This window comes from Danio rerio, chromosome 6, assembly GCF_052040795.2.
Source record: "Danio rerio strain M-AB ecotype USA chromosome 6, GRCz13ab, whole genome shotgun sequence".
NCBI lineage: Eukaryota > Metazoa > Chordata > Actinopteri > Cypriniformes > Danionidae > Danio > Danio rerio.
The window spans coordinates 15,201,056-15,216,887 of NC_141026.1; the positions used below are offsets into that span (position 1 = coordinate 15,201,056).

At 35.4% G+C, this 15,832-nt stretch overlaps 1 protein-coding gene across 2 annotated transcripts; it reads left to right on the forward strand.

Moving 5' to 3' along the window:
* Positions 1–1,762: 1,762 nt before the first annotated feature.
* On the forward strand, positions 1,763–15,346 carry tmem182b (transmembrane protein 182b). 2 transcript variants are annotated; one of them, XM_087256843.1, is made up of 6 exons: positions 1,949–2,225; positions 5,355–5,493; positions 7,683–7,801; positions 7,908–8,006; positions 8,089–8,226; positions 13,494–15,346. In XM_087256843.1, the coding sequence occupies exons 3-6, from the start codon at positions 7,696–7,698 to the stop codon at positions 13,760–13,762; spliced, it is 612 nt and encodes a 203-aa protein (XP_087112969.1). In that variant the 5' UTR covers positions 1,949–2,225; positions 5,355–5,493; positions 7,683–7,695; the 3' UTR covers positions 13,763–15,346. The 2 variants fall into 2 exon arrangements, with proteins under 2 accessions (XP_087112968.1, XP_087112969.1); XM_087256842.1 differs by lacking the exon at positions 7,683–7,801 and having other exon boundaries at positions 1,763–2,225.
* The last annotated feature ends 486 nt before the right edge of the window (positions 15,347–15,832 follow it).

The following is a 15,832-nucleotide window of genomic DNA, read 5'->3' on the forward strand; positions in this document are numbered from 1 at the left end:
GTTTAAATATACAGTTAGAATTATTAGCCCCCTTGTTTACCCCCCCCTCCCCCTCCAAAAAAAAAAAAAAAAAAAAAAAAAAAAATATATATATATATATATATATATATATATATATATATATATATATATATATATATATATATATATATATTAAAATATTATCAGACTTACTGTGAAAATTTCCATGCTCTGTTAAACATTATTTGGGAAATATTTTGAATTAAAAGGGGGTCTAATAATTCTGACTCCAACTGTATATAACCATTATATAATTTTAAATGAAATGTTAAAATAGACACTTTTAAAAAAAGTACAATTTCAAAAATCTGAATGATGCACTTAATTAAATGGAGAAAAAAAAATGTTGGACACTTCATGCACTCAACAAACTGTCTTTTACAAACCTGAGGGTTGTAGACTCAGATGTTGTGTCATAGAACAATCTTGAAAAATTCATACACTATAGCAGAGGTCAAAGTGTGCAAAATAAGTGAGTATGGTGTTTCAGATACACTCACCTATACGCATTTTTTGTTTTTTATTTTTTTGCAATCAGAATTGTGTGGTGCACTGAAACTGACCTGGTCAGAAATGATTTACAGTGTTGTCAAAAATAACAATTAAAACATTTTAGGAATGCACAATAAATAAACGTGGAAAATGTGTAGGTTTTGAGTAAAGTTAAATCTTTTAATTATCTAATTTTAATAGACACTGTAATGAAGATGATGATGATAAAAAAAATAAAAATAAATAATAATAATAATAATAATAATAATAATAATAATAAATTATTATTATTCATTCATTCATTCATTTTCCCTCGGATTAATCCCTTTATTCATCAGGGGTCGCCACAGTGGAATGAACCGCCAACTAATCCAGCATATGTTTTACACAGCGGATGCCCTTTCAGCTGTAATCCATCACTGGGAAACATCCATACGCACTCATTCACACACATACACTACGGCCAATTTGGCTAATTCAACCTGTACCACATGTCTTTGAACACAGGGAGAGCAAACTCCAAACGGAAATGCCCACTGGTCAAGCAAGGATTCGAACCATCGACCTTCTTGCTGTGAGGTTACAGTGCTAACCACTGAGCCACCATGTTCCCTTATTATAATTATTTTTATTATTATTCATTCATTTATTCCTTCATTTTTTCATTTATTTTCTTTTCGGCTTAGTGTCTTTATTAATCCGGCGTCGTCACAGCAGAATGAACCACCAACTTATCCAGCATATGTTTTACGCAGCGGATCCCCTTCCAGCCGCAACCCATCACTGGGAAACACCCACACACTCATTCACACATACACTATGGACAATTTAGCCTACCCAATTCACCTGTACTGCATGTTTTTGGACTCCTGGGGGAAACAGGAGCACCTGGAGTAAACCCACGCCAACATGGGCTTGAACCAGTGACCTTCTTGCTGTGAGGCGATCGTGCTAATCACTGAGCCATCATGAAACCTATTATTATTACTTATAATATTGTAAATATATAAAACTAAATAAATATAAAAATTAATACTTCAGTACTAATATTTAAACATGAATAGATTTAATGAAGACGTTAGTATTCTAAGATATGTACAGATATTTTACTGTTAATAAACGTAGACGCACAGCTATTTTTATAAAAGAAGGTAACTAAATACTGAGCAACACACGATGACAGATACTATTTTCTAGCATTACCTCACCAGTACACGCAGTTAATGAAAATCCAATGTGCTCCGTCTGCACAGTGTAACCTGATATCACTACAGTAACAGGATAACAAATTGAGATCAAAAATGAATTTCAGTTACTTAAAACAATATTTTATTAGTTGTCTTTTAAATTTGTTGAACTGTGTCAGACTTCCTGAAGTCCTGGACTCTAAAAATAGTGGCATCCGGTCTTTTTTTAGTCTTTGGTCATAGTGACCACACTGGTGGAAGATACAGTAGAGCGTTTTGCCTGAAGGAATACATATAATGTAGACCGATTGTTAAAAGAAAAGCTGGACAGTGTTAGTAACACAAACTAAAAAGTAATGAGCATTTTGAAGCGAGTGGCTGTTTAGAGTTTGCAGTATGCATCTGGTAGTTTTAAGCTTCCTGGCCGGATTTTTTGGAGCTTTAAGTTCAGTGCTGCTCCTGGGGGCTCTTGGGTCTGATTATTGGCTTATGGTGTTTGAATCGTGTGGTGATTCGGCCACTGAGGTAAGCCTATGTGTCTGATTACTTTAACGTCATAGTGATTAATGAAAAAACAAAACAAAAAAACAATATCTTTTATCTGACTTTTCTCAGAATATTGGCTAAAGTGGTAATAGTAATATTAACAGTATATTTATTCAATGTCATGGTCTGAAAATGTTAACCCTAAAATATGTTAGTTATAAATTAATTAATTGTTAATGCGCATTTTTTTACATTTTATTAAGTCATCAATTTTCCAGTGATGGGTTGCAGCTGTGATGACCCCAGATTAATAAAGGGACTAAGCCAAAACGAAAAGGAATAAATTAATATTAAGTAATTATTTTAGCATTTATTACTTGTTTCATTCAAAAGTTAATTTTTTTTCTTGAATGTTCACAGAAATATTAAAAAATGTTATTTTATTTAATGTTCACAGAAATGACATGTTTACAAATTTAAAGGCAAGATATGTACATTTTTTTTCTTTAAAATATTTAGAAACCACTTGAAAAGAGTTATATAAACAGTATTTTGCTGATTTATGTTATTCCAAATGTTTTGAAGAAACCAGATACCAGAAGATACCATGTTTTAATAAAAAAAATTCAGTTTGATTTTACAGAAAACGTAAAAACAACGCAGCTGCTTTCATATGTTGCACAGGTTGGCATTTTAACAGAACCTTAAAAGTCTTTGTACAGTCGAAATGTACAATGTTTAACAATGCTTATTTTACTAGTGCCTATTTTTATACATTAGGTGAATAATTAATTCATGCAAGTTAATCCACTGAAAATAAAAATTGGTTTTGGTAATCTTGAATCAAAGTCTGACGATCTGCTCCTGCACTTGGAATGGCAGTCCTTCTCTGTTGATGTCAGTTTGATGACTTCAGCCACAATATTTTTAACCACGCCCCCTCTTACCTTTAGTTTGCTATGAGGGAATGATGTGCAAAATCCAACCCAGGCTTACCAGGCTTATTGTGGATACTTACCCCAGTCTACATTTCTGAAGAGCATGAAACACATACTCAGAGCTATGTCTACTTGCAGTTTTTGTTTTCACAAATAAATAAATAAATAAATAAATAAATAAATAAATAATATGCTACCTAATAATAATAACTATTAATAATCATAATAATAAATATTCAATAAATATCATTATTAAGTAGATTTTTTCATTTCTTAATATATATATATATATATATATATATATATATATATATATATATATATATATATATATATATATATATATGAGCAATATTACACAGGTAGCAGTGCAATATATCTGTATATCAGCACTGGTGGGAGGCCTGCATGGCACAAGGCTGCGGGCCGAGTGCCTTAGCGTCCCACCAGTGCTGACATACAGCCATATCGCACTGCTACTAGTGTGATATTGCATTTATACAATCGTTTGACGGCACAATCGTGTTTATAAATAAGAAAATCAAACACAGAGTGTCTAAAAACCCTTTTTTAGTAGGAACTACTTTCTTCCGCCATTCATTTACATCTGCAGCTGACATCAAAACAGCAGAAGCCGTTACTAATTTGCCAACGTCCTTTTAGAGCTAGTGTTTGAATGACTCTCTGTAGCGTAATGTCTAAAGTGAAGACAAAACAGCTGATTTAGCTCACACTTTAAGATTATAAGGCTGAACGTGACATGAAATGCCATCAGAAATATCTTCTTACAGTGTTACAGTCTACAGTTTTTCTCTGTTGCAATCGGGATATAACATAATTAACCCTGAAAAAAGCAACGCAATCACTACCAGACTGCTGTTGAGTTTGCCATAAGAAAAAACGCTAAACACACATTCCTGATATGCGAGTAAACTAGTATAAATACAGCACTACAACATCCAAAAGAGAGAGACCGACTTAGAATATCACTTACCAGTATACCTGCTAACATGTCTCTGAAAATCCGGGAGACTGGGGGGAGGGGGTGTTCGGAGATATGATGCAGTAGGTTTTGGGTAGCTGCTTCGATCGGGTACTGTTCCAAAGTTGGCAACCTAGGGGTGTTTACAGACTATCAAAGAGGGGAGTGGGTGAAATTACACGATTTGTCTGGAAGAAATAAAAAACGGGATGTTTGCGGGAGATTGGTCTAAAATACGGAAAAAGGAAAAACAGAAGCGTTGGCAGGTATGCTATCAGTTTAATAATGATTTGACCAGCTGTAGTTAGAAATCACACTGTTATAATCTTCTAAGCATAAGGGCTTTTTATGCGGTTTATACATGGTTCAAACGATTGATTTGCGACAGAAAAAACTACGGGTTTTGGGAAACACTCGTCACTACATTGTTCTTTTCCCAAACAATGCATTATACTATGATAGTTCAGCCATGAGTTGTCATTGTTTGGAAAATGCACTCCAGGCCGGCTTGCTGTTGACTGACAAACTGACCCACCCACGTCCTCCCCTAAACCCAACCGATAGTGTTTTCGAATTTTAACAAACGTTCTCTTATTTAGAAAAACTGCTTCTTCCCCATGTGATCACGACTAGAAGAACCAGAAGCGATTGAATGTGGCACAATAAAAGCTCTGCCTCTTTCACTTTGCACTCTTCTCTCATCAGCAATTGCTTCAGTATTCCCGATTTGCTTCGACAGCTTTCAGCCTTAATTTCAGCTTTATTCTAGCATGACATTACGTTTTGGATACTTTAGCTCATCCATGAATCTGATTTCTGTTTGAAGGCTGCAACTCCAATGATTCCACAAAGTCTGAGCGCTATCAAACTTATGTCTGTTCGTTATGAACATGTGCCCTCTAGTGAAGATAATCACATACCGTGCCTTTAACTTGAAAATATTGCTCAAAAACAAACATTTTAATTTGTAAACATCTTAAATGTCTAGTAAACACGATTAAAGCTGTATGAATAACGTAAAAAAAAACATGTTAAAAGTCAGTAAAACAGTCAAAACATTTGTGTGCTGGTCTAGTTTGTGGATGAGCACATCATTTAACCAAAGGAAAAATGCTTCGTCATTCATTTGAAGCTGCTTGCTAAGACATTTTTAGCATCGAATCAGCAGGACTTTTATAAAATCTGATTAATTTGAAAGAAAAATTTAAGAATTTTCTCTCTGTTTAGATTTTTGTTTTATTTCTTTAGGATATCTCTCAAACATACCCAGGCAGTAGAGAACAGACAGAAAACCCCCTTCTGTTCTATCATGAGGGTCTCTTTTGGAGATGTTCTTACCATAGCAGAGTATTTGGAGAGAAGGACAGCATGTTGGCTTTGTGGATCAGTAGGTCAACTCTACTTATTTTATGCATGCAACTTACATATTATGAACAACTGCATACACACACTCTTACACACATTTCCCATAGTCTTGATGATTTTTATATAATTAAACCTCTTTCGTAAAAGGTGACCCATAAATTGTGCAGTGTTTATACTGTATATACATTGAATTTAGATTCCTACATTATAGCATGATAAAATGCTTTATATTTTACAGTGTTTGATCTATCTATCTATCTATCTATCTATCTATCTATCTATCTATCTATCTATCTATCTATCTATCTATCTATCTATCTATCTATCTATCTATCTATCTATCTATCTATCTATCTATCTATCTATCTATCTGTCTATCTATCTATATATCTGTCTGTCTGTCTGTCTGTCTGTCTGTCTGTCATCCATCCATCCATCCATCCATCCATCCATCCATCTATTCATTTATATAATCTATCTTGCCCTAAAGTGATGTTTGTGAAGTACCAAGTAGTTCCTTTTACAAAGGGTTTTTAGACTCTCTCTATTTAATTTTCTTTTTCATATACAGGATTATGCCGGCAAATTGTTGTAAAAACGCAATATCACACTCATAGCAGTGCGATTTGGCTGTATATCATCACTAGTAGGACACTAAGGCACTCGACCTGCGTCTTCGTGTGTATAAGTATATACACACGAAGCGTCTTCGTGTGTATAAGTATATGTATATATATATATATATATATATATATATATATATATATATATATATATATATATATATATATATATATATATATATAATTTGGCAAAGTGAAAAAAAAATGAGAGAAATATTTAACAAAATGGTATTGTAATATAGTAACTTAAAATATCAGTGGCAGTTTAGCTTGAATTCTTTTTCTTAAACTTTTTTTTCTTGTGCAAAAATTTTTTATTAATTAATCAAACATAAATATCTTAAAGTGTAATAAGGACTAAAAACAAAGTATGGATATGTGATATTTGAGAAATGTTTTTTTTTTTGTTCTTTTTTATACATTTGGCAAATGAGAAACAAATAAAACAAGCAAAAAAGATATATAATAAAAACAGATGAAAGTACCTTAGAATTATTATTTTTTTCTTGAGCTAAAATGTTTTTTTCTTTTTCTTTTTTTTTTTACATTTATTAACTAAAATTCTTTTTGATTTATGATCAAATATTTGAATATTTGTTTTCTACATTTGTCTGAATTTACCACTGGTGAAGTCCAAGAATTAACAAAGTGTCTTACACTACCTGACAATACACTACCTGACAAAAGTTTTGTTGTCGATCCCAATTGTAAGAGCAACAAATAATAACTTGACTTCTAGTTGATCATTTGGAAAAGTGACAGAAGGTAAATTTGTCAGATGAATCATCTGTTGAACTGCATCGCAACCATCACAAATACTGCAAAAGACCTATAGGAAATGCATGGACCAAGATTCTCACAAACATCTGTCAGGTTTGGTGAAGGAGAAATCATAGTTTGGGGTTAAATTCAGTATGGGGGCATGTAAGAAATCTGCAGAGTGGATTGCAACATCAACAGCCTGAGGTATCAAGATGTTTGTGCTGTCCATAATTACATTATAAACCACAGGAGAGGGCAAATTCTTCAGCAGGATAGTGCTCCTTCTCATACTTCAGCCTCTACATCAAAATTCCTGAAAGCAAAGAAGGTCAAGGTGCTCCATGATTGGCCAGCCAGTCACCAGACATGAACATTATTGAGCATGTCTGGGATAAGATGGAGGAGGCATTGAAGATAAACCCAAAATAATCTTGATGAACACTGGAAGTCCTGCAAGAACACTTTCTTTGCCCTTCCAGATTATTTTATAATAAGTTATTTAAGTCATTGCAGAGATGAATGGATGCAAGCTCATGGGAGTCATACATTAATTGTTTTTCCACTGCACCATGACTTTTTTTTCTATACTGTACATTATTTCTGTTGTTAAGATTTTTGTCCAAGCAAAGTCAGACTTTACTGTCCTGTTTAAATAATTAAAAATCAAGGCATGGTCATATTTTATTTTGGCAAAATAAGTGTAATTTAGATGCCTTTGCCTTTTATATAAGCCACTTCTGATACCAAATGATCAACTAAAAGACACGTTACTATTTGTTGTTCCTAAAATTTGGATAATTTGGTTTTGTCTGTATGTAGTGTGCAGGAAAATAAACAGCATGAGGTGGCAATACAATGGAAAACTTAAAATTAAAGAAATCTACTTTCTGAATGTACTTTCAAATCACATCACATCTGGCTTTTACTTCCTCTTTTCTACCGATAGTAAGGCACTTATTTTTAAATTAATGCAAATGAACTTTCTTTCTGCAACTGCAACACCTGATTATTTGCTTTTTTTTTGTAAACGTACTGCATTATTTTCCACCAGCTAATCTGCCATCCCAGAAACTTTGTGTCCCAGCCTACTTGTCTCATGCTCCCAGTTCAGGACATCTCAACAGCATTCAAACCTCAGTTTCTGTCACAGGTATATGTTTTTGGTTTATGTTGCCAATATGCCACAATGTATGAAGTCAACAAAGTAACATAACCTGATTTTCCATTTTTAGTGCAAAGGGCCTTCTGGAGTGCTATATTTGTGGTGGGTGTCTTCTTAGTGATGATTGGTGGTTTCATCACTGTCTGTGCAACACCAGGAACCAGCCGCCGGCTTTATGAGGCTGGAGGGGTTTTCTTTATAACCGGTGGTGAGAAATAAGATTGTCATGACACACATTTTATATCTGCTTTAAGGGATAGTTAAAAAAAAAAAAAAAAGAAAGTCACTCACACTCGAGTGGTTCTAAACTTTTTATGAATTATTTTTTTCTGTTGAACACAAAATAAGATATTTTAAAGAATGTTGGAAACCAGCAGTCAATATTAGCCATTAATATTAGGAACAAAACAATTATTATGGAAGTCAATGGCCGCTGCTTTCCAACATTCATTAGAATATCCTTTTCTATCTTTTTTTTTTTTTTTTTTACAGAAAATTACAATTATACCTGAAAATTATTTTTAATTACCGGAGTGATTACTTTCTGTATACTGCATTTTAATCTTGTTTATTTAATTAGGACATTAATGTAAACTGTAATAATTGCCAATTAATAAAGTAGCAATTGCTGATTCTCCAAATTCCCAACAAGTCAAACACTCCCTGATACTTAATGAAGAAACACAAGAACAAGTTTGATTGTCAGCATTTTTATTGATATCATGGAAATAATATATATATATATAAAACTGAAAACTATATGCAGAAACATTTTAAAAAATAAATAAATAATTAAAAGTACAACCCCAAATAAGAAACAGTTGGGACTGTATAGAAAATGTTTTAAAAAATATATAAATACAAGCAGATCTGCTGAAGCAGGAAATAAACTTTATTGGACAGTGTGCAAAGTTCAAGACCTCGAGCATGCATTGAAATATTGTATTCCAGTTCCTGTGTCATTCATACAGGACACTAGATGGTGCCCTTAATGACAAGTACTCTTAATGTCAAGTACCACAAAACGTAGTTACAGCCACAAATGCCAGTTAAAACTGTACTAAAGCCCTATGTTAACAGTGTCCAGAAGATGAATCAGTATTTTCAGGTTCTTTTTGGGAGAGAAATGGACACTGTGTGTTCCAGACCAAGGAGAAAAGAAACACCAAAGCTGCGTCCCAAATCGCATACTTATGCACTATTCTACGCCATTTTGTAGTATTAATAGTGTAAGTAGTGCGTTCACACTGAAAACTCTTAAAATAATAAGTGCACTTTGATTACCCGGATGATGCACTCATTCAGCTGCTAAAATGAAGTGTGTAATGATGGACACTTCACACACTCAACGACCGCAGGTTTGCTTGCATAGCGGAAGGGGCGGAGCTATCGGACGCACATGTTGAATAACTTTATTTATTTTGGATAGTGAAAGCAAAATTCTCCTACGAGAGTGATTATAGCGCCTCCGGAGGGTAAATGCGGCAATACTCACGGCAGGTATTACTTGATAATTCAGTCGTTTATTTCACTGATTTGGCAACAGTCAAACGTCATCAGGGAAACGGTTTGAATTTCCGCTTAGTAAAAAAACATTAGTGTGCCATTTGGGACAGCACTACATACATATACTTTCCTGTTGAGTGTGTAAGTGCATAAGTACATAGTGCATGAGTGCATAGTGTATAGTATGCCATTTGGGACGCAGCTTAAGACTGTTACCAGAAACAAAGTGCAAAATGCAAACTTGTTTGCACGAAGAACGGGACAAAATTACAGCTGAAACACTGAATCACTTGGTGTCTGTATCACAAAGTGGTAAATGCTTTACTGTTAACTTATTTTTGAAATTAGTTGTAAGAACCAAAATTGGAATACGTTTATTTAAAAAAAAGAAAAAATAGAATCACAAGGAACACATTAAATGGTGCACTGTTGTTTTCTCTGCAATGAAATACAAGTCAAAGTAAATTTAGAAATTCTTTTTCTATTTGCATTTTTCTAATTGTCCCAACTTTTTTTCTAATTTGGGGTTGTAAATAAAAAAGATGCAAATATAGTATCCGGCCTTGCTGATTCTCCGACACCAATATTTCAATTACGTATAAAAGAAAAATCGCCCTGTGACCCTGAGATTATGGACATTAACCTCATGATTTTCAGTAGTATTACAGCCATGCATGGGCAGTATTCATGATAAAAGTATTTCAAATATGTATTTTAATAACAAAACAGTATTTTGTCATTTGTATTTGATAGGGTTTGAGAAAATGGCTCAACAATTTGTATCAGAATACTTTAGTGTCTTGTATTTTTAAAATACTTTGTAAGAAGTCTATGTGATTACATCATAAAAATGTGGCCTTTAAAAAAAATAAGAAAAAAAGACAAACAACATAATGTCCTACAGTGGTGATACCTACAGAAAATAAATCGGCTGTTTCAAGTGCCAGTAGCTGATCTGCAGGTGCTCTTTTGTTCATTACAAACTTGGACATTGTTAATTAGTATGAGACAAAAATATTAATTATTATCCCAATCTACTGGTCAAAAACTTTCAATATATTTGAGGTATCGTGTTTACATTGTGTTTTGACGAGTACAATTGCAAAAAAACATGATTTATGGAAATTACTAAAACTGAAAATTTTAGTAGTTTTCAGAAATTGTGATTTTATATTGAGTTATGAAGATTTCAATTGCAAAAATTTGAATTATAACACTTTTAAGAGATTTAAAAGCAATTTTCACAATCAATAGATATACAGTAGTATATTCCAACTCATTATCTGCATTAAATAGTTTTTACAGGTTTAGTTTTAATAGTTTTTTCTGTACGAAACTTGTACAAAATATTTTCTAAAATCAAAGATAAAAACAAGTTTTATATATAAAACTTACATTTTTATTCACACATAATGTAAGTTTTTCTGAATAAAACTTATACAAGTTACTTTTTTTATGAATAACTCCTCATGTGCAGTAGAAGTGAATGAGGTGCAGAGAAGCTGACTAAACTTGATCAGAGAAACACTGTTGTTATCAATCATTGTTCACTTCACTAAATCAGTTTAATGGTGAAAACATGCCTATTGATGAAAGGTTTGCAAAAAATGTCTTGCTCCTTTGTAAAAGTATTTTTTAGTATTTTCAAAATACAGTATTTTATTCTGATACATTTGTGGCTTCTGTATTTTGTAGTTTATTTTGATAAATGTAACACTGAGGTATTTGGTATTTTATTTTAAAATAAATTTTAAAGAGCCCATATTATACATGAAAAAGGGTCATATCTTGGTTGTAAGGGTCTCCAACAACAGTCTAATATGCATGCAAGGTCAAAAAACACTTTTATGGTCTTATAATCTGCATTTATTTTTACCTAATTATCCCAGCGACTCCCGTATGAATCGTCCAGTGATTCATTTGTTCCCAAACCCCTCCTTAGCGCGAAGCTAATCTGCGCTGATTGGACCAATGACAGCCTGTTGCGATTGGTCGACTGCCTTCAGTCAGAGAGTGAAATGGCCAATAGCTAATCAGCAATATAAAAAGTAATCACAGTTCATACACGCTCGATAGTGTAGGCGTGGATTTTAGCTGCCACACACACACAAAAACACACACACAAACACCTCCGGACGACAACGCTCCCGCTTCCGCCCGCACCCGCCAGGTTTTAGCCTGAGAACCCGCTCCGTTTTCTGCCCGCCGCGCCTGATCCCACTAGAGCGGGGGAGAACACAACCAAAAGTCACCCAGCTATACAGTCCAGACAACCAAGATGTCTGTATAAACACACACACAGCACCAAGCACACAAAGCTCGCTCTCGCTCGCTCTCTTCCTCTCTCTCTCTCTCTCTCTCTCATACGCGCGCGTGCGCACTAACACACACACACACAAGCACCAAGCAGACTCTCTCTTTCTCATTCGCATAGCAATATCCGTGATATTGCTAGACAGCCCGCTCCCGTCCCAAATTAAACCCGTTACCGACCGCTCCCACGATTTATTCGGAAATTTATTCCCGCGCCGCAGAAATCTGGCGCGGGGACAGCCGCGGGAATGCAGAACTCTACCACGGAGCTCCATAAACAAAGCAGCACGCGTCGCGTTTTTAACGTGACTTTGCACGCGATAAGAGAATATAGCGAGTTAACCGGATACAGTACACGCGGTTACAAGTAACAAATCACAAATACAAATACATTTGCAAGCTAGAGTCAACGAGGCAACAACTTTAACCGCACGTACTTACACTTGAGAAATGGAAACCCATCCTGACGTCCATCAGTAAGTTACTCTTTACTGATCCTTCCTTTAACAAACGCAGATGAAGTATTCTTTGTAGCATGCAGTTTCCAGAAGTTTCCAGTAGTTTCCAACTGCTTGGTTATAATGTTGATGTTTCATCTTTGGCTAGAGACTCAATATAATATCCATCTGCAGTGTGACTTCAATCGACCGGCATGTTTGTGTGTGTGTTTGTGTTTGTGTGTGTGTGTCTGGGTTTCTGCGTCAGAGGGCGGGGCCTCAGGTTTGAAATCTCCCGGGTTTGCGCGTGCACGTGAATAACTTGGTTTCGTTCGTACGTCATGGCGAAACACCTAATGAATCGGTATCAAGGCGACTCGTTTGAAGCACTATGAGTCGACTCTTTTATAGATGAATCAACCGTTTTAAACACTGTATTCTTACAGATTTAAGCCTTAGCTGGATACTTCACTTCACTTAGAGCTGTGTTACACACTACATGGAGGGGAATTTTCAAAAACCCATAATATGGGCTCTTTAATGTACTTTTGCCCATCCTTGATTACAGCATGTGAGCATATATCAATACCTTTTGTTATTTGCTTTTGGCACCTTATAGAGCAGGGGTCACCAATCTCGGTCCTGGAGGGCCGGTGTCCCTGCAGGGTTTAGCTCCAACTTGCCTCAACACACCTGTCTGGATGTTTCAAGTACCTAGTAAGACCTTGATTAGCTTGTTCAGGTGTGTTTGATTAGGGTTGGAGCTAAAATCTGCAGGAAACCGGCCCTCCAGGAACAAGTTTGGTGACCACTGTTATAAAGAGTTTGGACACAAAATGTGACATGACATCATATTTTATTAGGTAACAAATCTCAAATATTCTCATTTTGTCATATAGGTCTCTTAATCATGTTAAAAACAGAGAAATATAAATATAACTTATATTTTATTATTGTACATTTTTATTTATTCAAGTAATGGCAAATCTGAAAGCAGCAACATTACTTTTTCAGTAACACATGATTTGGCAAAAACTATTTTAATATGACTTGCTGCTCAGGATCTATTTCTTCTTCTTATTAGAATAACTTATATAATTTATAATATATTTTGAGGAAACCGTGACACACAACCAATCAAAGACTTAACAAGCACGCATAGTGATTTCTCTCTCTCTCTCTCTCTCTCTCTCTCTCTCTCTCTCTTTTTACAATACAGGTGTCTTAATTATGTCTGTAGTGCTGCTGTTTGCTGTGTGGGTACAGGTCTCGGACTCTTTGGAGCGGTACGGCCTCCAGCGCAGGCGTTTCGTGTGCCCTAGTCTGCAGCTCCACGTTCACTATGGTCCGTCTTTTATGTTGGCTCCCACCGCTGCTTTCCTCTGCCTGCTCACCGGCCTGCTTCTCCTGCTTATTCCCTCAGCCAGCAGAGCATCAGACACAAACACACAGATCCGGCTGTCAGCACTCAGAGAAGACGATGTGTAGTGTTGTCTCGTGGACATGACGGTGACTCTTTTCCAATGTTCATGACAATCAAGATTCTTTCATCATTAAACGGATAGTGAACTCAAAAATGGAAAAAATCCCCTCTCACCCCCAAGCCACCATCTGTGTTTATGACCTTTTTTTAGATACAAAAACGGTCTTTATATAGTATTTATACATTTTTTCCTGACTCCACCGACTCTACCGTCTTGACCTTATACTTGTTTATTGTTTTTGTCATTGTTTTCGAATTTCCTAATCAGTTGCCTATGGGAGAAATGACTAGGAATAATAAACGGCAGAAAACTGTCAGACTAACAAACTCTAAAAAACAAGTATGTTTATGACTATACATAAAAAGTAGATTAATAATAATAAAATATAATAATGTAATATAATGTAAATGTAATAAGAAAATATAAGTTTGCAACATGAAGCAGCATAACAAGCCGTTTTTAATGCCTAAAAATCAATGGAAGTGAATAAGAGGGGAAGTCTCGATTCAAAAAGATTCCATTGGCTGCACCCGCTCGTACATCAAGAGTGTTGCTTTTTTTTTTCTAGAAAATCGAATTTAAATATGTGGCTTGAGCTTCCAAAGGTATATTTTAAAACCTAAGGTCACTTTATTATTCTGTGTCAAATGTGTGTAAATGATCTGGCAGTGTCTTTGCTCAACAGCATTCCCCTTCGCAGCCTGATGCGGACAACATAGGCTCATTTTGAAAACGTAGCCCTATACATTTCTGGAGATCACAAACTATTTAGCCAGAAGTACGTATGGCTGCATTTCGTCTTTAAAACAAATGCTACAGTGCGGTATGACGCTGTTCCTTTTTGTGCTTAACCGGGGACGGGTTACCTCGATATGGAGGGCTTTTTCACTTTTACCAGTTTGTCCAGTTAGCTCGCCATAAACTTTGGTGGACTTGAGAGAGAGAAGAGTTGACTATGATGATGGGGTTCGAGTCTGGCGTAGAACGGTTATAGAAAGGAGGTTAGACAAAAACAGAAGCCAAAAATGTAAATAAACAATTAGGTAACAGGGTGAGAATGTGGTAAAATCTGAAAACATGGTAAAAATCAGATGAGGGCTTTTCTTTTTCTGGATTGCTTTATAAACCTGTTGGTTATGTTCAGAGAAGGGGGTGGACGGGTCAATCAGTGCTTTTGAAAACACTGTTGGTTGGGTTTAGGGAAGGAGGAGGGTGGGTAAGTCGATCGGTCAGTCAGCGAGTCGACAGTGGCCTCTGGTGGATTTACACGAGAACAAGAAGTACCAAAAAAAAAGGTCGCTCCTGGAATGTACTTGGCGCTCTTAAGAAATGTATATAGCGGTATGTTTTCAGAATAAGCCTGGATTGTATGTGGACCCTAATGCACACCTCTCAAAAATATTTGCTACATGTAGCAACGATGTGTAGCGCAAGAGCTGTGATTGGTTGTGGTTATGAGTGTGAGCGGGGCCGAGAGCCATCTGAGAGGAGCAGACTGGTGTCGAGATTGTTTAACAAGTGTTCCGCAGAGGAACTCAAGATGAAAACTTTTGTCTGTTTACTTTGTGATTAAAGTTGTCCACCTCTATCTGCCTTGAATGAGTGAGTTTGAGCTTCTTGTTAAGTAAATTAGAATTGCACATATTACTGGTGTAGACAAAACACCTTTGAAGAATCTCAAGACCGAGAAACATAGAGACCCCACTGTCTGCTACAATTTCGGAAGTGTTATTGCAGAGCAAAAACAAAAGCAAAACAAAAACAGAACACAGCAGTATAAATGCATGACTACTGTACATGCAAGACAAGTGTTGTGGATTACGGATCACTCGTCGCAGAAGTATAATTCAGCCTTAACCAGTGGTGTAAAGTAACATTACAAATACTCAAATTACTGTGATTGAGTAGTTTTTCTCAAGAATTGTAATTTACTAAGTAGTTTTAAAAATGTGTACTTTTACTTTCTCTTGAGTACATCTTTAGTGCTATATCAGTACTTTTAGTCCACTACTTTCCTTCAAAAGTCCTTACTTTTGCAGTCACTACTTTATTTTTTCTTGTCTAATGGGATTAG

What these genes read in the sequence shown, in the direction of transcription:
- tmem182b (XM_087256842.1), top strand. Translation starts at nt 2,097, where the DNA reads ATGCATCTGGTAGTTTTAAGCTTCCTGGCCGGATTTTTTGGAGCTTTA. An exon ending in CATGTTGGCTTTGTGGATCA is followed by an intron (nt 5,494 to 7,907) that starts GTAGGTCAACTC and finishes ATTTTCCACCAG; the next exon opens with CTAATCTGCCATCCCAGAAA. An exon ending in GGTTTTCTTTATAACCGGTG is followed by an intron (nt 8,227 to 13,493) that starts GTGAGAAATAAG and finishes TTTACAATACAG; the next exon opens with GTGTCTTAATTATGTCTGTA.